The 21,058-nt window shown below is 44.0% G+C and overlaps 1 protein-coding gene across 2 annotated transcripts; it reads right to left on the bottom strand.

Moving 5' to 3' along the window:
* Positions 1–258: 258 nt before the first annotated feature.
* ATG4D (autophagy related 4D cysteine peptidase) lies at positions 259–16,706 on the bottom strand. 2 transcript variants are annotated; one of them, XM_020791635.3, is made up of 11 exons: positions 16,541–16,706; positions 15,076–15,376; positions 10,086–10,169; positions 9,026–9,199; positions 8,226–8,559; positions 7,025–7,089; positions 6,749–6,897; positions 6,191–6,269; positions 4,737–4,813; positions 3,155–3,274; positions 259–1,788 (listed from the first exon to the last, which is right to left on the bottom strand). In XM_020791635.3, exons 1-11 carry the CDS (start codon positions 16,640–16,642, stop codon positions 1,606–1,608), a joined length of 1,668 nt encoding a protein of 555 aa, XP_020647294.3. In that variant the 5' UTR covers positions 16,643–16,706; the 3' UTR covers positions 259–1,605. The 2 variants fall into 2 exon arrangements, with proteins under 2 accessions (XP_020647294.3, XP_020647295.3); XM_020791636.3 differs by lacking the exon at positions 16,541–16,706 and adding an exon at positions 16,171–16,296.
* Between the last annotated feature and the right edge of the window lie 4,352 nt (positions 16,707–21,058).

Here is a 21,058-nt window from a genome sequence, read left to right as displayed (position 1 = left end):
CGTAGGCACCGCTGGTTTTGTCACAGACAGATTTCCTTGCAAGCTATGTGTTAGATTCAGAGACTGGGAAAATTACTGTTGCAGACTATAGCTACTAATATCCCCTAAGCAATACCATTAAATTCTGAGAATTGTAGTCTCGAATAGCAACACTTTAAAGCTACCGGTAGATTAGATAAACTGTGCAACCATCTCAGCCCACTAAGAAAAAGTCCCCCAACAAGCACTGATTTTAAAGACACAAGACACGCCTCGTGCTACACCTCTTCACAGGGCATTTTTATTGATTGAAACCAATCTAGAAAGAGGTGTTTTTCTCTGAGGCTTTGCACTAAGATTCCCAGTTGCCAACAGAGTCACTCACACACCAAGCCCGGCTGACCACACACCCCTGAGTCGAAAAGCAGTAGTTGGGGGGGGGAAGAGAAAGGCAGAAGAGCACTCAGGCGTGCGTTTGCCAGGTTCCCAAGAGGTCAGTCTCGTCTCCCCCCTAGTTGCTGCTCAAAAGACACCTGCTGAGGCAGGAGAAAGCAATATGGGAATGGTCCTGGGGAAACAACGATGGGAGGGCGGAGAAAGAAACGGACAAAGAATCTGGCTGTCATGACTGTGAAGCACACAAGCAGTTGTTTAACAGCCTCTGGTACAATCTGTGTAATTTGTATGCACATTTAACCCATTCTTGCCACCAAAGTATCTTTTCCATTCTCCCTCTCTGTCTCCAACCAGAGAAGTTCTCCTATGCACTCTGACACCAGGTTATAATAGTACTAATTATTCATGTCCACACAAGGCCTTGTTAATCAGCCAGAACTGTTCCTGGTGTATTTTTTCTCTATCCCAGTGACCTACAAGCAGCCTGTAGTTCAAGAATTCCTCATCCTCAAATCTGAAGTCAGTCCAGACTCCCTTCTGCACACACGAGTGTGTGCGCACATACCCATCCGTCGGTTAAAAAAAGATGTGCCAAGTGGTTCCTTGCTTCCCAATTATGAGGGGCCGAAAAGCAAATGCAACTGTGACATGGAGAGGGAACAGCACAAAGGAAGCGGGAATATCCTTGAACTCTGAGAGGTCCAGCAGCTACCCAGAGGAATTGAATAGTTTGTTCCTGAATTCAGCTTTGGAGTGTTCATTAGAATTAAAAAGCCTTGGAATCTCAACGGGAGAGACAGAAACCTGAAAGTAACCTACAACCACTTCTTTCCTCAAGAAACGTGCTCCTCACACTGTTAGCTGTCTCTTAAGGGAACAAACAAACAAACAAAAATCTTGGCTCTCACCCTGTTACAGTCATTTTGGTGCCAAACAGCCTTTGCCCATGCTCAGTAGATTTATTCCAGTGTTGTGACTTCTTTCTAGCAGCAGCCACTAGGAGACGACAGCCCCCCCCCCCCCCACAAAAGCTGGTGACCTCAAAACAGTCTGTGTGCAGGATCTCCCCTGAGGAAGAGCCATGGACTAAAGACAACCACCGCAAATGTGATACAGAAGTCCTTGTTCTTGGACCTAAGAAACAGACACTTCAGCTTCAGGCCTGCCCCTTCAAATAAATAAAACAAACAAATAAATACATCAGAAGTGTTGGGGCCGCCCAGCCAGCGATCACAAGACAACAAAATCTTCTGTGGGGGGCTTATTTGCCCTGCTCCGCTTGCTAGACCGTTGGACTTGCACTGTTTGCTGGGAGAACCGGGCACACAGCTCCTCCAAGCCATACTCCTGGGCACAGCCTTCCACAATGGAGAACATGGGGTATTTCTCTTTGGCAGCTCCAGAATTCAAGACCTGTAGTGCAGGAAGGGGAGGGGGGGGGACAAAAGATGGAACTGGCTGCAGTCTAGAGCAGTGACAACGAACCTTTTTTGGCATGAATGTCCAAATTGGAAAACAAAAAACAAACGAACAAAAAAATCCAGCGGGCAGCGGGGGGTGGCACTGGAAGTGGCGGAACTGGAAGTGGCGACGGAAGGGAGAATCCCGGGCACAGAGGTGCCTCAAGACCCCACTCCAGATCTGCCACCAGTGCCAGCTGTTCTGGATCCTGGCCCATCATCTGTGGAAGGGCCAGCACCGCAGCTGCAGCCGCCTCCTGAGGTTTGGCTGCGGGGGGTGGGGAAGTAGCGATCTGGTGACTTATGGCTCTCGTTCCTGCAGAAAGGGCTCTGCGTGCCAGCTGTGGCACAGATGCCATAGGTTCGCCATCGCTGGGCTAGAGCCATGCTTTAGTCCACTTTATGCTTTGACTTTCAACTCACAGAAACCACAGTCCCTTTTGCCTTAAAATCTGAGCATAGGGGTGGGAAGCATGTGCTGTAAGAGCTGCCCTGGGAAGTTAAAAAGTCTGGGAGAAACGAAGTTCAGGAACCATGGGCTTAGAATAGTTCCAATTTTTTGGTTTTTGCTTTGTTTCAGAGAGGACTGTGGAAAAGCACATCGGTAAGGACCCTGAAGAACTATGGAGTTGTTACATTTCCTGGTTGGGACGCTTAACTTTCTAGTTCTTATGAACTCATCCCAAATCAAGTAAAATTGCTAGTGAACTGAGTGTTAATTCATAACATCCTCCAATACTTTTAAGGTCATCACCACGTGAAGCAGCACCCAATCCTCCTTTCCCAGTGCTTCCTTCCAGATATTTTCGTAACTTAAGACTTCTGCAAACACAACCTGCTTCCACCTCATTGCAAAAACAGAGTTCTGCTAAGTCCTTACATTATGGTAGGCTCCTCCTTTATCCACGAGATCAGTATCTACTGCTTCACTTATTCAGTTTGAAAATATAAAAAAATATTAAAAGAAAAATCCCCCCCCCAAAATATGTATTTTTAACAATGAAGTTAACAGAACCAGGGACTAGAGGGTGCCAGAGACCATGCTATGTATAGCATTTGATATTAAAATAGAGTTCAATACAATATATCTGTGAAGCAAAATGTTTCAGCTGAACAAGAAAGAAGTCCAGTTGCCTTGACTCACCTTCCAGATAGTTCAATACAATGTGTTTCTTTGCATCTGTGGGGGGGGGGGCTTGGACTGACCCCCCCCCCCACTGATATGGGGGTCCTACTGTACTGCCTAATAAATCCTACTAGCACAATTCAGTCTACTACAGCAGTGGTTGAACTTCTTCTAGGAAAATATATCTCCTCACCCGAGTCAAGTGTAAGCACAGATCCTCAAACTCTGTCCTGTGGCGAGAGTAGAAGCCAATAGTGCAGCTGGGATCCACCTTGGTGAAGGCTGTTTTCCGGGGGGAGTTACAGTGGAAGGACTGGAAAAAAAAGAGAGAGAGAGAGTAGCCAGCAATGAATAATATAAACACGCTTGTCTGGCTCAATGACTAGACCACCAATAGGCCGCCCTGCCCTTCTCTTCTATCCTTCTTGGGAATTTGGGATCGACCATGCCCAGCCCAAAACTCAATAACAGGTACCAGTATAATTAGGAAAGATCAAGGGCGATCAGCCCTCTAAGGCCTCCCTTCTCTAAAGATGTCCAAGCACCTTCCTGACACCATTTCTCATCTGCCACAGTCTTTTCCTTTGTTATGCAGAAAAAAATCCACAATGCTTTGAGACAGACCCTACCATAACTAATTGCTATCTAAAATCACACAATGAGTTAATGTTCGAGTTGGGATTTCCTCGACATAGCAAGAATTAATCGTGAAACTGAATTCAGACCAGACAGAGTCACCTTCAAAACCTTTACTATTTCTAGATACAACAAAGGGGAGAAATAGATGTTTTCAAAGCCAAACACTAAGAGCACAGCCATGCTATACCAGGCCTTCATTAATAAAACTCTGTTTTCTGGATGGCTGGGTTTGATCATACAGAGGAGAATTTAAGAACACATTCTGTTCTAAGATTTCAGCACAGTGCGAAACAGAGGCAATCCAGAAATTTTAGTAACATACCACCTATTGGTACCCACCCTAATGTACTGGATAGAGTGAAAGACTCAATAGAACAAGAGACCTGAATTTGAATTCTCCTTCAGCTATGAAACTCACCTGTTCTAACACCCCTCCTTAAATATCTCTTTCCTTGAAAACCCTGTTAGTGCTATACTTTGGATGTGACTTGATGGCCTTGATGCTGGAGTTATTTTCAACCTCATGTACGCCTCTCTACTTAAGCATCTGTTCCTCTCTCTTTTTAGTCTGCTGGCAGTTAGCAGTGTGTGCATGAAGATAATCAAGTCTGCTGGAAGCATGCCATTAGTCTGCTGAGGCCTGCTACTTTAAGCAGTCATTTTGTACAGTCTGCTGTTTTTTATCTATTAAAATGTGAGTAAATGGAACTTTTTAATTATTTCTCTTACCAATGTCTCGGAGTGAGTTATTGAGACTGTAGCTGCCGGTTGATAAGAATAAGAAATAGTGTACTAGGGAGACTTGAAGCTAATCTCTGCTCTTCCTCTGTGCAGCTAGAGGTTTTTAACCAAAATTCAAAACTCTGCAGCAAGTAGGCTATATCCGATTTTGTTTATTCCATATATTTTTTATTTAAAAATAATCAACATGTTTTCCGATAATATTTAACAATCCATTCAACCCTGTATTTACCTTCTTTGAAACAGGCTATTGATTCCTCTCACATTCAGTGGCACACATTTATGGTTTAAGGATTTAAGCTGCAAATCCTACAACAGAGATAAGGTTAACAAGCTGCCACCGAGAGACTAAATGCCCTCCAGTTTGAGCTCCAACGGGCACGGCAGACACTCACCTCCAAGGGAAAGCTCTCCTTGGTGGTGTCTACAAAGGGCTGGCAGTAATGGGGGTCCAGGTAGAGGAGAGCATCATCTAAAAAGCAAGGGAAATGGGAAGCAGGGGTCAGTGACAGATCCTGGGTGTGACTCCTGGTTCCACCTGAGGCTACGACACCAGACGGAAAAGAGGACCAGGCAACATCCAATCCGACGCGTCCCCTTGTGGCTTTTTCCAACAAGACATGTCAGGAGTGAAAATGAGGTGCTTCAATGGTAGGGAGATCTCTTTGCCGAATGACCATCTGCCCCCTAGCAGGAATACGGAAGGAGGTGCAGAACCCCAAGTCACCGTCCGCAGTGCCATTCTAGTTGATATCTCCCCCTTAGGGAGAAGGAGGTGAAGAAAATGTCCTGAGCCAAGATCCCATTCAAGATACAAAGCAGGCTCTACCAGTGATGACCTTCCTACCCAGAAGCAATGTTACTAAAATTCTGTTAGAATCGCCTTTATTATGCATTTAGTTTATCACCCGTTTTATATGTATATATTTAAATCTTCACCTTGATAAAATACACTTATGAACGGGGGCGCATAATGATTAAGAGAACAGATGAAATTGGAACGTTTCCTCACCCAGTCAAGGTTTCAGGCAATAAAAAAGGCTGCGAGCCACGTGATGGACTTGCACCACATGCGGCGGCTTTGGAAACGTTACTGAGTTTTGTTAGGGGAAAAAGGGAGAGAAGGACAAAACATGGTGGCACTTCAAAGGCTAACAGTCTTATTTGATGGATGAAACTTTTTCAGACACCTGTCACAGAAATGTTGCTTCTGGAGTTAAGGTCAGACTCCGCTGACAAAAATACCTGGGAAATCCCAGGGTTTATAGTATCTGGAAACAACCATAGAATCCTGAGAATTCAGGACTTCATCAAGTTTTTAGTCCTTATGACTGGAGTAACATATCTGAAACAGCCTTCATTCAATGTTAATTCAAAAGCTTCAATTGTCTCCATGTTATACATTTTGCTGCAGCTAAATGTGTGATGGGGTGAACAGAGAGTCAGGGGAGGCTTCCTGGAACCTGGATTTCAATACCCTCTCAGGTATTTATAATGGCATATAAAAATAAGGACATAACTGCTAACTGGTAGTACACACACTTGTGGCTTCAGACTACAACTCCTAGAATTCCATGGTGGAATTCTGTGGATTGTCGTAGAAAAATATTCACATAGCTACTGTTAAACACAGTGCAAAATGTATGAAACATATGATGGGACACCTCTACAGTTCATGCTAAAAATTTTTTTGCATTACGTAACTTACTGCTGAGGGAATCTGCAAATAATGTGGGGTTTATGCTCACACAACATCACGAGAGAAAACGAGGAAGCATGTTTTATCTCAAACATTTGGGGAGAAGGAGTAAATAAGAGATTTTGAAGCCACATTAATGAGGTCTGTTACCTTGATAGCCAACAAAGTAAAGTGAATGCCTTGGTTTGCCGCCGATGATCCCAATGCAGAACTCTAGCTTCAGAAGCTCCTGCATAAGGAGGAAAGAGGTCTGAATCCTTCAGAATGTAATCAAGACCATCTTGACTAGCTCACTGCATGCCAATGCAGGATGATTTGAATTGACACACAATGAGTCACACCCTCAAATGCTTTGGATAGCCAAACACTACCGGCAGAAGGAAAGCAATGCAACTACAAAGAGAACGTAGGCCGACATGTTTAGTTGCTATTCTTGACTTGCTGTATTTCATGAAACAGCTTCACAACTAGATAATGTACTCCTCTTCAAGCAAAACCCACAGAAACTGCTTCCTGAAATTGCAAAGGTCTCCCCACAGAGCAATTATGGTTTCTTTCCCTCTTGTGTTGGTAAAACGCATTCCCTGTGCCTCTCTCGCCTTATTGCTGCCAGCAAGGAAAAAAGAATGAGGAAATGCCATAGTTGCAAACACAGATAGGCCCATAGGGGCCCAGAGTTCCACCATCTTGCACATGTTCCCAAGTCACCTTGATACAGTCCACATAGGCAGGGTTGAAAGCCTCTCCTCCCAGACGCATGGGCACCAGAATGATAACAGATTTCCACTCTGCGGCAGGGTCCCACGCCGTCCGACCTTCACTCCTGTTGGCCAGGTTTGCCACGTCTCCTTTGTACACTACACCAGGAAGGGAATTCAGTCATAACTCCTGGAAACAGCACTCCATCACCTCCACCGTGAACTCCCAGGGGAGCTTCACGAGATACAAGACAGGCTCGCTCACCTTCCCACCCACACTTTTTACCTGTGCAGTCCTGAGACACGTACACGACCAGATTGCCAGCTTCTGAACAGCAATCCACTGCTTTCCTGCAGGGAAACGAGGGGACAGTTCAGTGGAATGCAGTCCTATCCCCTTGGCTTCCCGGCCCCTCAACCCAGCTCTGTGACACCAAGACCACCACTCCAGGGTTTGTGCCAAGAACGCATTCTAGCCACCTTGGAAAGGTAGGAGCAAAAGAGCCAGCCAAAGGGCTGCTGACACACACCACTTTTCTGTCACCAGGGTCCCAAAAGCAATCTTCAATCAAACTGCAGCATAAAAACACAAAACCATTCTCTGAAACCAGACTAAAAATATATTCAAAAACCAAATGCCTAAGAAAAGAGGTCATGATACATGCCCGTCAACAAAAATGGCCTCCCTAAGGAAAGAATTCCACAAACAGGACGCTGCTGCAGAGGTACCCCTACTCTGTGCTCTCCCTTCTTAGCCTCTGAAAGTGGTGGGCCAAGCCAACAACCAAACCTCTGCTGAACATCTCAAATTCTGGGTCAACTTGTATGGGAGGATGCTGGTCTTTCACAGACATCCTGACCCAAAGCCACACCATCCAAACCAGCAGGCCTCCTTTATTTTTACGCTTGTAGAGATGAAGAAATTTTAGCAGACGCGGCTGGTCCCACTGCAAGGCAGCAGAAGCCAGAGAAGCTGTATCTGCCCAACATTCCCATCTCCCTCAACACATAAAGAACAAAGGAGCCCTGTTTCAAAACGGTCCAAAACTAGTGAGTCAAGCCAGATTCGCAGAGGGCGCAAATGGCAAATCTAAGACACATACAGTAGGCTTAAATAGCAGAGGGTGCAGCCATTTGCATCTCTCTCTTTAGAATATATTCACACTGTTACTTATCTAAAATTAAGGTGTTTATATTTGATAAAATACATCAAACACTACAATTTTATAGGATAATTAACTTATAGAAGAAATGTCTTATGTTGCTAAAGCAGTAAATTCAGCTTTGATATGAAAAGAGGCATTTGGAGATAGTTCAGCTATCAGCCTTGGTTCAAAAAAACAAAAACACAAAACCACCAACCAACCTAGGGGGAAATGAGCTTTTCCAACAGTTTCAAATTTTCAGATCTTTGCCATGCCCTTCTTCCACGCCTGGCTCTCCCCATATCCAGGAACACATCCCTTGCTGCGCTCTGCCCTCCTCACCTGATGATGTGTGCCGCAACGGAGGGCCCATACCAGTCCCCAGCTTTTTTCCCTGAGCTGCGCCCCAGATCAACCAGGCGGTGGATCCCGAAGGGTGCTTGAGGCTGATCTGCAAACCATGAGATGATCTTCCGGTGATAACGTTCCTTCTCCATTTTTTCGGGGCTACAGTGGTGCCGAGGGGTCTCCAACTCCCAAGGGCCCCAGCTCCGATTGGTGGGGATGGGTGCAGCCCGACACGGGTTGGCTGTACTTGGACAGGGCAGAGATACAGCTCTCATGGGCTCCATCTCTGCTAAGCCGGTGGTAAGAAGGGCATCTGGCCACGTCCAGCCTGAAAAGACAAACAGAAAGGAACAGAAGGAAGAGCTGCAAAAGAAGTCAACAGCCCAAGCAGGTCCCCTGGCAAGTGATCTGAACATCATTCTTTCCCATTTGCCACAAACATGCCGAGACAACCTGAAGGCAAGGATCCCCACATGGTGTCCAAGATGGTCAACACACGTGAGCGACACTCAAAATGGGCTTGGGGGAGGGGGGGACTCTCTAGACATCAACAAACTGCTGGGCTCTATTCCTGATGCTTCTCTTGAGCCGTCTTCTCCAGAAATCAGATTTCTGCTGGTCTCTTCTGCTTGCTGGTATGTCAGGAGACGGCAAGTACAACAGAAGAAAGAGCCTGTGGGACCTGACAGCCCTTTGGGATCTACCACATAGGATTCCAGAGCTTGTATGGTTTAAAATATGAGGGCAAAATAGATATACTCTCCATTTGCAAGTGCTGCACTCCGGATACTTACCTTTCCCAAGAAAATGAACGACGAGGCCCTGAGCGAGCAGCATCTGCCCACTCCGGAGCATGCAGCCCCAGCCACAGTCAGTGGTCCACACGGTGCCCTCCAGCTGCTGAAAGTCCCGACGGTAGGTCAGCCAGATGCGGGAGGCAAAGTCTTGCTGGAAGCGCTCCACATCCTCTGTAAGGCAAAACAGGACCTACTCAGGTAGGGCGGCTCCGTGAGAGTGCCAGAAAGGCCACACACACAAAAAAAGGCTGGTCAGATCTGTAAGTATTGCAGTATTGCCCAGATGCTCTTAGTCTGGATAAACAAATGCAAATCAAAACAGTTCGTAATTAATGCCATTGAGATGCCATTAAAAACGTCTTCCCCAAGCAAAAAAAAAAAAAAAAAAAAAAAGATGGGGAGAGAAGCGTCCTCATGATAGAAAGTAAGAAAAAGTGGGAAGAGAAAGTCCACAAAGGTATGAAAGGGCTTTTAGGCCTTGTCTTTCAAAGCCACCTACTCATGTTTGTTTTCTGGAATTTTTGTTCCGTTGGAGCACTAACAACCTCCTTTGGAAACGACACTCTTAAGGATTTGTGGGAAAACTTAAAGATGGTAGCTGCATTCTGTTCAAGACGTGCATACACTCCTGGCAGGAAGTGGCAGCTGCCAGCAGGCGGGGTAACCTCGCATTCTGCCCTTTCGCTTAGAGGTAGAGCATAAAATCAAAGGGTTTCTTCAGCCAATCCTAGTTGCGATTAGGTAACTAGTATCCTATCTGTCTCTCTCACAACATACTATGTAACTCATGCTAAGCCAATAAAGGGAGCTCTCAGGATGTTGCCTTTAGGCTCCGCTGGCTCGGACATCTGTGGTCGACTCCTTTGTTCTTTCTCTAAGGCAATTAGCCTTCCTTTGTTCTGTGATCACCCACAGCCAATGTCATGGAGTCAGGGATATCACAAGAAACTGATGTGGCAAGGGAGCAGAGGCCAACTGGAGGGAGCTCACAATACCACCCTGCAACAGAGCCAAACCTCTCCTGTTCCTCCACCACTGGACACCAATGGCTACTCACCTTCTCGTTCAAAGTGGTAGGTGTGTCCAAAGAGGTGGACTGGGGAAAGCTTGCTGAAATTGGTTTTGGTTTTGACTGTCCAACCTGAAAAGAGAAAAGAACCAAAAAGTCCCTGAGATTCCATGAACGGTCAAGGTTGGCTTCTGCTTTCCTCCCAGGGCTGGGGTGAAGACCCAAGCAATAACTGGTCTCCAGAACCATGAACATTCTTCCATTCTCTATCACCATTGGTTCACTCTCCTCAGTTCATACACCCCTCTGTAAAAGTGAGGCCTTTCACCAGCACATTTGTGCTTTATCTTCCACAGAGGTTACTCACTGGTGAGCACCTCTAAGTAGCCACAGCTCAGTTATGATCTGCTGTACTTGTACCCTCCTGCTCAACTAAAACTATCGCAAGCCAACAAGAATGCATGACTCCAGAAGGAGTGGTTTTTGTTTTTCCTCAACTAAACACGGCCCTTTCCCATTTTACTCGCTCCCTTTATTACTCCGCAGGGTTACAAAAGGCAAGATAAAGCTTTGTTTCTAGGATAAGGCTGTGGGGCTGGGACCTGAGTTTCTAAAAAAAGGGTCACTGCAGGAACACTCAGCCTCTCTCTCAAGCAGGAGGACAAAAATAGAAATAAAGGTAGCCAACTCTGTTTCCACCCATGAGGAGATCCCTAGAAGAAACAAGCTCATTTAACTCCCTGGAGTGAGCAAACACAAAGGGAGTAAGAAACCAACATCCGCTCCAAAGGGTATTCTAAGGCTCCTCCTAGCCCACTGCATCTCTTTGGACTGGGTAGAGAGGCCCAACATAAGAAGCAAACAAAGAAGCTGAAGAACAGGATGGTGCTACTGCAAGAAGATATTCCTACAGGATGGAATGATAAAATATGTGCTGTCAAGTTTCATCTGACTTATGCTGACTCTAACGAAAATGTCAGGATAGAGCTTTACCATTGCCAGCCCCCCCCCCCCAATGAATTTCAGTGGTTGAGCAGGGCTTTGAACCCAGGTTTCCAGAGCCCGAGCACAACACTCTCTATTGACACCATCACATTGTCTCTCATATACATTGCGGGGGGGGATCACACATTTTAATTTCAAATCTTTTACAAGCCTAAATTGCACTGCCTTTTTCAAAAATATGACATTTAAATCTTAATTCCTCACAAGGAGGTATAAAATTATAAGACACCTACTGCCCTTGTTACACACAGACCTAGACAACTGAATCAGACCTAAAGGACATAACAAAATGCATCCGTCTTTGGCCATGAGAACAGAGAAACCTGAATGCTCTGCAGAAAATAGGAGACCATTACAGTCCATGCCGTACCTTCTCTAATTGTGAAGAGCTTTCCATCTTACATACAACCACAAAAGGGGTTGGGTTGAAGTATAAAAATATCATATTTATTCCAAATTGGGCGCAGAGGTCTCTCGCACACACTCAGGAACATCTACAGCACAGGGCAATCCCATTTTCCAAGGCTAATATGAGTTAAGTGAGCCAGACTGGTAGCAAGGGTCTTTCCCATAGACCTGTCCCAGTTCCCGCAATCAGTGCTGCTCACACGTCTGTCTATTCCCACAATATACTCTTGTTGTTTGGGACCAGCAAATACTGCTTCTGCTGGCGAGTATGAAGAGCAGGGCAGAAACAATAAAGCGACCATATTTTTCCATGTATAAGGTACCCCCGTTTATAAGACACCCCCCAACACTTCTCTAACTCAAAAATTAAGACAACGTAGCTTTCAGTATTCAGCCTCTGGGCTCAGAATGCTCGGCCATTACCAGTCCCTGTTGAATCTGAGCACTGCTTACAGGCTCGACCTCCAACAAGGCGTGTTCCAATTGGTTTGTTCAGCATCAGCTGACGTCAGTTCCATAAGGCTCGCGATTGGAGGAAGCTAAGTCTCCTGACTGGACGAAGCTAAGCCTCATGATTGAAGGAAGCCTGTTTACAGAGGCAAGGTATATGCCGTTTTGTTCTCTCCTCAGCTTACCTCCGTGTATAGGACACCCCTCAATTTTTAGTGTAATGATTTTAGAAAAAAGTCATGTCTTATACACAGAAAAATACAGTAACCACTGAATACATAAAATATAAAACAGAACGAAAACTCCACAACCCTATCTCTGTGTTTAGCTTATTGGAGTAGAAGGTAAGAAATAAAATGTTTTTATAGAATCATAGAATAATGGAGTTGGGAGAGGCTTATAAGGCCATTGAGTCCAAGCCCCTGCTCAGTGCAGGAATCCAAATCAAACCAGATCTGACACACGGCTGTCCAGTTTTCTCTTGAATGCCTCCAGCGTTGGAGCATTCACACACACACCCAAAGCAATTGACTCCATTGTCATACTGCTCTAACAGTTAAGAGGCTTTCCCCGATAGTCAGGTTAAATCTGGCTTCCTGTAGCTTGAGCCCATTATTACATATCCTGCACTCTGGAATGATCAAGAAAAGATCCTGCCACTTCTCTGTATGACTACCTCTCAAATATTTGAAGAATGCTATTGTATCTCCCCTTAGTCTTCTTTTCTCAAGCCTGAACATGCCCACTTCTTTCAATCTTTACTCACAGGGCTTGGTATCCAGTCCCCTGATCATCCTTGCTGCCCTCCTCTGAACTTGCTCCAGTTGTTGGCATCCTTCTTAAAATATGATTCCAGAAGTTAGTTGAATATGGTTCTAGAAGAGGCCTAACCAATGCTGAATAGAGGGGAACTAGTACCTCACAGGAACTAGAGACTATACTTCTGATAATGCATCCTAAAATCGCATTTGGTTTGTTTGTTGTTGTTTTTTTGCAGCAACATCACACTGTTGACTCATGTTCATCTTTTGATCTACAACAATTCCAAGATCTTTCTCACTTGCAATATTGCTGAGGTAAGTATCTCCCAACTTAGCTTCTTTGTACATGCACATGTGTACTCATCCCTTATCTTAAGTAAAATTTAACAGGACCTTTTCTTTAACCTATGTGGAGAATCAACACATGCTCACTCTCCACAGTGTGGTTCAAGAATTAATGCAGAAGTAGGTGGTAACCAGCAGTGCAGATGTTCTCAAAGGAGCCAGAAAGCCATGCAATAAGAGGCAGCTTTATTACCAGCAGAGGGTGAAGGGAATGATGAGAAAAAAGGATGAACTTGTTCTCTGGATCAGATTACCTTCCCTGCTCCATCTAAGATGATCTACAAAGACAGCAATGTAGGGTGTGTTCTTCCCACACATATTTGGATAAACACATACCTCCCCCACAACATGTACAAACTATACACTGCAGTACCAAAAGTTTCTATTCAATCTGTCAATCTCGCGTGGATTTTTGAAACACTAAGAGTGTGCCTTTTGTCCATTGTTTTAGCACAGTGAATAAGCGAATTTGTTCCAAGACCTGGAGATCTGCCACATGCCAAAGAATATGGCAACATTCCAGACATGAAGTAGTTTCAGAGAAACTGTTGTTGAACAAACAATTGCTCGGGGTAAAAAAAATTATCTTACGGCACCAGAAGTGAAAGCTAACATAAGAATCTATGTTCTTCTGAAATTTAACAAGGATAAGTGCGAAATTCTACGCATGGGAAAAAGGAACCAAACACAGTTATTAGATGGGGGACAGTTGGCTCAGAAATACTACATGCAAGAAGGATCTTGGAATTGTTGTAGATTACAAGCTGAATGTGAGCCAACAGTGCAATGCAGCTGCACAAAAAAAAAAAGGAAAGAAAAGAAAAGAAAAGGCAAATGCTATTTTAGGCTGCATTAACAGAAGTACAGTCTCCAAATCATGTGAAGGACTAGTTTCCCTCTATTCAGTATTGGTTAGGTCTCATTTTTACTGTGCCCAGTTCTAGACATGGCACCTGAAGAAGGACATGGACAAACTGGAACAGATTCAGAAGAGGGCAATAAGGATTATCAGGGAATTGGAAACCACGCCCTGTGAAAAAAAAGTCTGAAAGAACTGGGCATGTTTAACTTTGGGAAAACAAGACTGAGGTGAGATATGAGAGCACTTTTCAAATATTTGAAAGGTAGTTATACAGAGGAGGGGCAGGATCAGTTCTTGATCTTTCCAGAGTCCAGGACATATAATAATTGGTTCAAGCTATAGCTGAATATAAGGGAAGACTTCCTAACTGTTAGAAGAGTTATCTTAGGAAGTTGTGAGTGCTCCAACAGATGAAGGCTTATGTAGAGGAACAGACTGAGCACCTCTAATGGGGCCAAATAACAATCTTTTTTTTAAAAAAAGGTAAGAAACAAAACAAGTTGCAAACCACACAATCTCTAATGTTTATTATACAAATGCCAGGAATGTGGGAAACAAACAAGAACTGGAAATTCTAGTTCAGGAGAATAAATATGACTTGATATGGATGACTGAAACTTGGTGGGATGATTCCCATGACTGGAATAGAGCAACGGAAGGGTACAAAGTATTCAAACAGGATAGAGAGAATGGAAGGGGAGGTGAAGTAGCACTCTGTGTCAAAAACACACATTCCTGCATAGCAATACATGAGGCTGAGCCTGGTTGTCCCATCAAGAGCATCTGGATTAATATAATTTGGGCAAAAAACAAAAGGAACACGGTAGTTGCACTCTATTACTGACCACCCATTCAAGAAGATGCAGATGAAACTTTTGAAAAACAAATTGCAAGAATTTCAAGGAAACATAATGTAGTAGTAGCAGGAGACTTCAATTATCCTGATATCTGTTGGGAGACAAACTGTGGCAAATATGGACCTTCCAAGAAATTTCTGGCTTGTGTGCCAGAAATTTTCTCCTACAAAAAACGGCGGAGGAAACCAGAGGAGTAGCTATTTTGGACTTGATCTTAATCAACAGAGATCATTTGGTGGAAGAAGTGGCAGCAAATGGAACTCTGGGCGAAAGTGACCACGTTCTACCTGAATTCTTTTATTTCAAAAGAAACAAATCAGATGGGAAAGGTTTTCACGAGTCAGACTCACCATACTTCACGTTGTTCCAGGTAGAGAGAAGCTTGCTTTTGATCTTGTCCACTTCGTCGGGCTCACTTTGCTGGCTGGCTGCTGCTCTCCCTCCAGGAAACAGCCCTGGGTTGCTCCCTCTTTGGCTGCTGGCCCTAGGATTAAAGAGTTGTCTTCCCTCTGAGTGGCGCAGCTCATCCTGGTTTAAGTACTGCACTGAGGTGGGTGACACGGAATTCATATAACAGCTAGGACCAGTGCAGGCTCCGTCCTTTCCGAGGGCTGGGATGGACACGCCACATGCATTGCCAGGGAAGAGGAGCTACAGAAAAAACAAGGAAAAGCCATTAGTCTGCTAGCAAGGCAACTGAGGAAGCACAAGAGCTTAAATATTTAAGTATCAATGTATCTGCACACAAAACCTGTATCCCTCCCACCTGACTGACTCATGTCAGCTCTGCTTCATTCTCCATAGACATCTGTCCTTCCATCCTTAACTCTACCAGATATCCCAAGGAAAAACAAAAGATATTTAAGGGATTCTGTACAGCTCTCAGTCCAGGGATTCCCACTTAAAGGCCCTAGGAAAGACCTTGCAAGAGGAAATTTTATATACTCCTGCAGCCAAAATCATGAGAATTGAAGAGAACACGAAAAGAGTGAAGATGCCGGCCACAGAGACTGGCGAAACATTAGGAAGAACAACCTTCAGAACACGGCCAAAGAGCCCGAAAAACCCACAACAACCATACTTTCACTACTTGCTTTTGAGCACAGGCGGCAGATGGAACTATTCATCTTCTGTCAACTGGAAAGCAAGGTGAGACCGCGTATCATTCTGTATCAGGAAAAAAAACCTAGCAGCAGGTAGAGTGAGCAAAGGGAGCCACTCTACTTCAAGCAATGAAACACTTCGCTAACTGGGAACACAACTGAGGTGCCACCTCAGATCCCGGGCCACTCCGCCCAAGGAAGACCCAGAAGGCAAGAGTGCAAAGAACCAGGGTGGAAGTCACAGACTGGGCTGCAGAGACAAGGAGATGAATAGAAAGAGGGGAGAAGAGGAACCCCTTTATTTCAAGCATCTCAGCTGTTCTCGAGAGGAAGGGGAAGCACCTCAAGTGTCTGCTGCATCTACACCAAGCGGGAGCCATCGGGGACAGCGAGAGGGGCGGGAGGGGGGCAGAGTTTGGGAAAGTTGGCTTCTCTGAACGACATCCCCCCCACCAGCCAGTTTGGCCCAGACTTCCATTTCCTCATATTGGCCAATAATGACGTCACTCCCGGGGTTCCCCCCCCTCCTTCCTGCCCACTGGCCGGGGGTGCCCTAGTTGCACAGCGCGCCCCGCCCCCTAACCCCACCCCACCCGGCAACCCCTGACACCCATCCCGATGCCCTCCGCACTATCGCCAGCAGTTTCTCCCCCCCCTCCCCTCTTTAGGGCCACGGGTGACAAAAACAATCGCCGCGCCGCCGCCACCTCACCTGGGAGGGCATGGGACGGGGGAGTGGGGTCCCTTCCCGGGGCAAAGGGGCAGCGCCGCCCTTCAGGCCGTCGTGATTACAAGCCCCAAACCCAGGGACCATCCCAGCTCAGCCGCCATCTTAGTCCCCGGAAGACACTCAGATCATCCAACTGCGGGCGGAAAAGCTTCTTTCTCGCAGGTCGTGGGCGGAAATGCATGCCGAAGCTAGACATAAAAATGTAGAGACACACGCCTCTACACGAGGAGGACAGGTTGGGAGGTCCGTATTTGCACCTTGTTGGAAGGCTTCAATTAGAATCTTCATCTTATTGGGGAGGGGGCGAGCAAAAACCAAAGGAATCTGAATTTCCCTGAGCAGGACTGGATGTTATGCCTGAAGGTATAAAGGCGGTCATACAGAGAAGTGGCAGGATCTATTCTCAGACATTCCAGAGTTCAAGACACAACAATGGGCTTAAGTTATTGGAAGCCAGATTTTGGATGAATACCAGGAAAGAATTCCTAACTATTAGAGCAGTACAACAAGGGACCCACGTTTATTTTAAATAAATAATATAAATAATTTTATATTTTTGTGTTGGAGGGCTGAATCTACATAGTGAATTTCTGAAATGCATACAATTATGTTGATATTATATTATTAATTTATATAATATACATTATATTATATTGATACAGTATTACAGTATATGAATTATATTATGCAGATATTATAGTGTCTATAACTATAGCATTTGTATTGATACTGTATTTTCAAGATTCTCCTGTGTAATGGATACTCAACCCAGCTGAGGAAGATAACTTGGATTCTTGTCTGACTTTGAAATCAAAGGGATGCTGGAACTATAATAATAATAATAATAATAATAATAATAATAATAATAATAATAATAATAATAATAATAATAATAATAATAATAATAATAATAATAATTTATTGTCATTGTAAGTATATACACATACAACGAAATTCACAGACACCCAGAGACCAGACACATGCACACACATAAAATTCCCCAAACACTCCCCACCCACTAAAAGTCCCCCAGTAAAAATACAAACATCTATTTCTCTTCCTCCTAAAATCAATTATGAGTTCTTTAGTTTTTTTTATGTTAAGTGTGAGATGATTTGCGGATTCTGCAAGTGACTTCCACACTGACACTGTTGCCAAGGTCTTGGGCGTACAAATTATAGCATTTAGTTGTTACAATTGTTCATGTCGTCTGTTATATGAATGCAAATAAGAAGGAACTTGTTTCATGAAACTGGGTATACAAGATTCATTAATAATAAGCAAGCAGCGCCACAGAACTTAAAAGTGTTACCCATACAGTTATGCATAGGGTGGAGAAAGCAGCTCTCATAATACAAAGATGTCATCCATTGTAGCTAAATGGCCAAGAAATAAAGATTCAGATTAATTGATTTTAATTTTAAAATGTGTATTTGTGTATTTATAAGATGTATTTATTTAAAATAATTTTACCCTGCCTTTCACCTTAAAAAGGACACAAGGCAGCTTACATCATTAAAAGACAATATTTAAAACTACAAACAATAATTATGCAAATATTAAAGAGAAACAAACAAGTATCACACTAAAAATGGTCATCAAAAGCAACTCCTAAACCACATTCAAAGCAGTAAGACACAACAATCCATTTAAAAATCCCACATAGGCAGCCAGTCACTGCCAGGAAGCTTACCTGAAGAGAAAGGTCTTTGTCTGATGATGGGGCCAGTCTGGCCTCCTGTGGGAGGAGGTTCCAAAGTCCGGGAGCAGCAACAGAGAAGGCCCTGCCTCGTGTCCCCACCAAACACACCTGTGAAGGTGGTGGGGCCGAGAGAAAACTCTCCTAGTGGTATTAACACTCAAACGGGCTCATACTTTGAGAAACTTGAACTCAAGCCTCTTAGGGCTTTATGGATGAGAACACCAGCACTTTGAATTGTGCCTATAAATGGATTGGCAGCCATTGAAGCTGCTGTAATGTAACAGAAGGGTTATATGATCCCAGTAACCAGCCCCATTTAGCAATCTGCCTGCTGTATTTTGGACTGGTGAAGTTTCCTGACATTTTCTATAGGCAGCCACACAGTGTTACAGTAATTCGGCCAGGATGTAACTAAGGCTTGTTTCTCTGTGACCAGATCAGATCTCTCCAGGAATGGCACAGTAGTTTTAATTGTGCAAATGCACTCCTGGCCACTGCCGAAACCTGGGCATCCAGGCTCAGAGACGAATCAAGGAGCACCCCCAAACTGTGCATCTGTGTTTTCAGAGGGAGTGTAATCCCATCAATTGTTCTGTGCCATTAGGTTGCCTCCACCTTCTGGTGACCCTGTGGATCTCCAAAATGTCCTACAGTATTATTAACAGTTCTGCTTAGCTCTTGCAAAATCAAGGCTGTGCTGTCCTTTATGGAGTCAATCCATTTCATATTTGATCTTTCTCTTTTCTTGCTGCTTTAAACTTTTCCTAGCATTATCATCTTTTCTAGTGCGTCTTGTCTCAAAGTACAACATCCTCAGTTCTGAAAGGAGCCTTGTAGTGCAGTGGTTGAACTGCAGTACTGCAGCCAAACCTCTGCTCACAAACTGAGTTCAATCCCAGGTAGCTGGCACGAGGTTCACTCAGTTTTCCATCTTTCAGAGGTTAGTAAACTGAGTACCCGGCTTGCTGGTGGGGACAATAGCGCAATGTGTAGTCTGCATAATTATATTGTAAAACACTCAGAGTGCTTGAAGTGCTATGGGACAATACCCTGTTTCCCTGAAAATAAGACATAACCTGAAAATAAGCCCTAGTATGATTTTTCAGGATGCTCATAATATAAACCTTACCCCCAAAATAAGCCCCAGTTAAGTGAAACCCTGCCCTCCACCATTGTGCAGCAACCAGAAGAAGATGACAGGACTGTATTTGAATAAATGTAGATTGTTGTACATGAAAAAAAAATAAAACATCTTCTGAAAATAAGCCCTAATACATTTTTGGAGCAAAAATTAATATAAGACCTTGTCTTATTTTCAGGGAAACAGGATATATATGCAGCACATGTCACTTTACTTTGCTTTTTATCATTTTTTTGTTTCAACCAAGAGTTCAGGCTTGATTTTATGTAGGACTCACCTGTTCATCTTTTTGGCAACGCAAAGCTGTCTTCCAGCTCCATATTTTGAACAACTGTGCATATTGTGTAGCATGGGGACTTTCTGTGTACATCGGCCACTAGAGGTCCTTACAGCTTTAGTCAGTTTGCTTAATCAACGACAATGCTGTTTGTACTAGGCCTGTGCATATAATTGGTGTTGTCAGAATCACTTCTCCCTAAAGAGATAATGATCTCAGGCGAGGAGTCAATGTAGGTGCAAAACTACCACTTACCATGATTCAAGTAAGCTTACAATTCCTAGGTAAAATAAGAACAAGTAAAACTATACTGAGTAATCTTTGCTTTCTGTAGCTTGCTAGAGAAGCTGGGCTAACTCCCCCCCTTCTCCTTCAAAGGATAAACCTCTTTCCTCTCACATTCCACAACATCCACCATCAATCTGTCACATACATGAACAACCATTTTTCTACATGTCTCTGGACCACCTCCTTTATGACGTTTCCAAACGGTTAACCGATTAAGATCATGGGGGCATAATACAGTCCACTCCCCTATTTCACATAACATCTTCCAGATGGCTTATTTTGTCCCAGTTAAGAGGTATTTGTTGTTTTGGCTTCTCTCTGTCTCTTCGTTCTTGCTTCTCATCTTGGTGCCAGGCAAAGTAACTCGGAACAACAATCTCATGAGAACATTTCAGTGCTTTTAAATACAACGTACACAAAACCTAACAGACTCCATCTTTGTATGACCACAAGTCCCATTTTCCTTCTATTTCCTTACAGGTGTATATTAGAATACAAGCACAGTCTTTCTCTGTCTTCCATTGTGCATCTCATTTGAACCAACCTCTGAAACAACCCTGTTTAAATTATTGAGAGAAACTATAGAACAAATGCAAATTGCAAACACAAATGTAAAAAAAAAGATTTGTGGATGCTAATCTCGAGAATGATTCCCAGTGTTATGGGGCACCAATATAGACAATAAAAATAACTGTCACAGACCTTTATTCTCCCAATGCCTGGAGACAGGCCCTCTCCCTTTATTTTTAAAGAGTGTAAAGGCTTTCTAGAATGATCCAGGGCACGACAGATTACCTGTTGCTGCAATCATAACAGGTAGCATAGTGCCAGGGGGGCAGGGGGGGAATCTCCTCTCTGATTATAATTGAGTTGACCTTAATTCCAAGTAAGTGCATATAGAATTGACTTGGCCTCAATTACAGTGGCAATTTTGATTTTTGATTATTTGATTATTTTCAGTACATAACTGAGTGGTAATTCCTATCGTGAGTGCCCTCCTACATAGGGCTTTTGAACTCTTCCACCTGATCACTTCAGCCCTTCCACCCTCACCCTTGTTCCATGGCCAGTGACAATGAAAGAATAATATGG

This window comes from Pogona vitticeps, chromosome 2, assembly GCF_051106095.1.
Source record: "Pogona vitticeps strain Pit_001003342236 chromosome 2, PviZW2.1, whole genome shotgun sequence".
NCBI classification, from domain to species: domain Eukaryota; kingdom Metazoa; phylum Chordata; class Lepidosauria; order Squamata; family Agamidae; genus Pogona; species Pogona vitticeps.
Note: the sequence above shows the minus strand (reverse complement) of the source record. Positions and strands in the feature narration are given on the sequence as shown.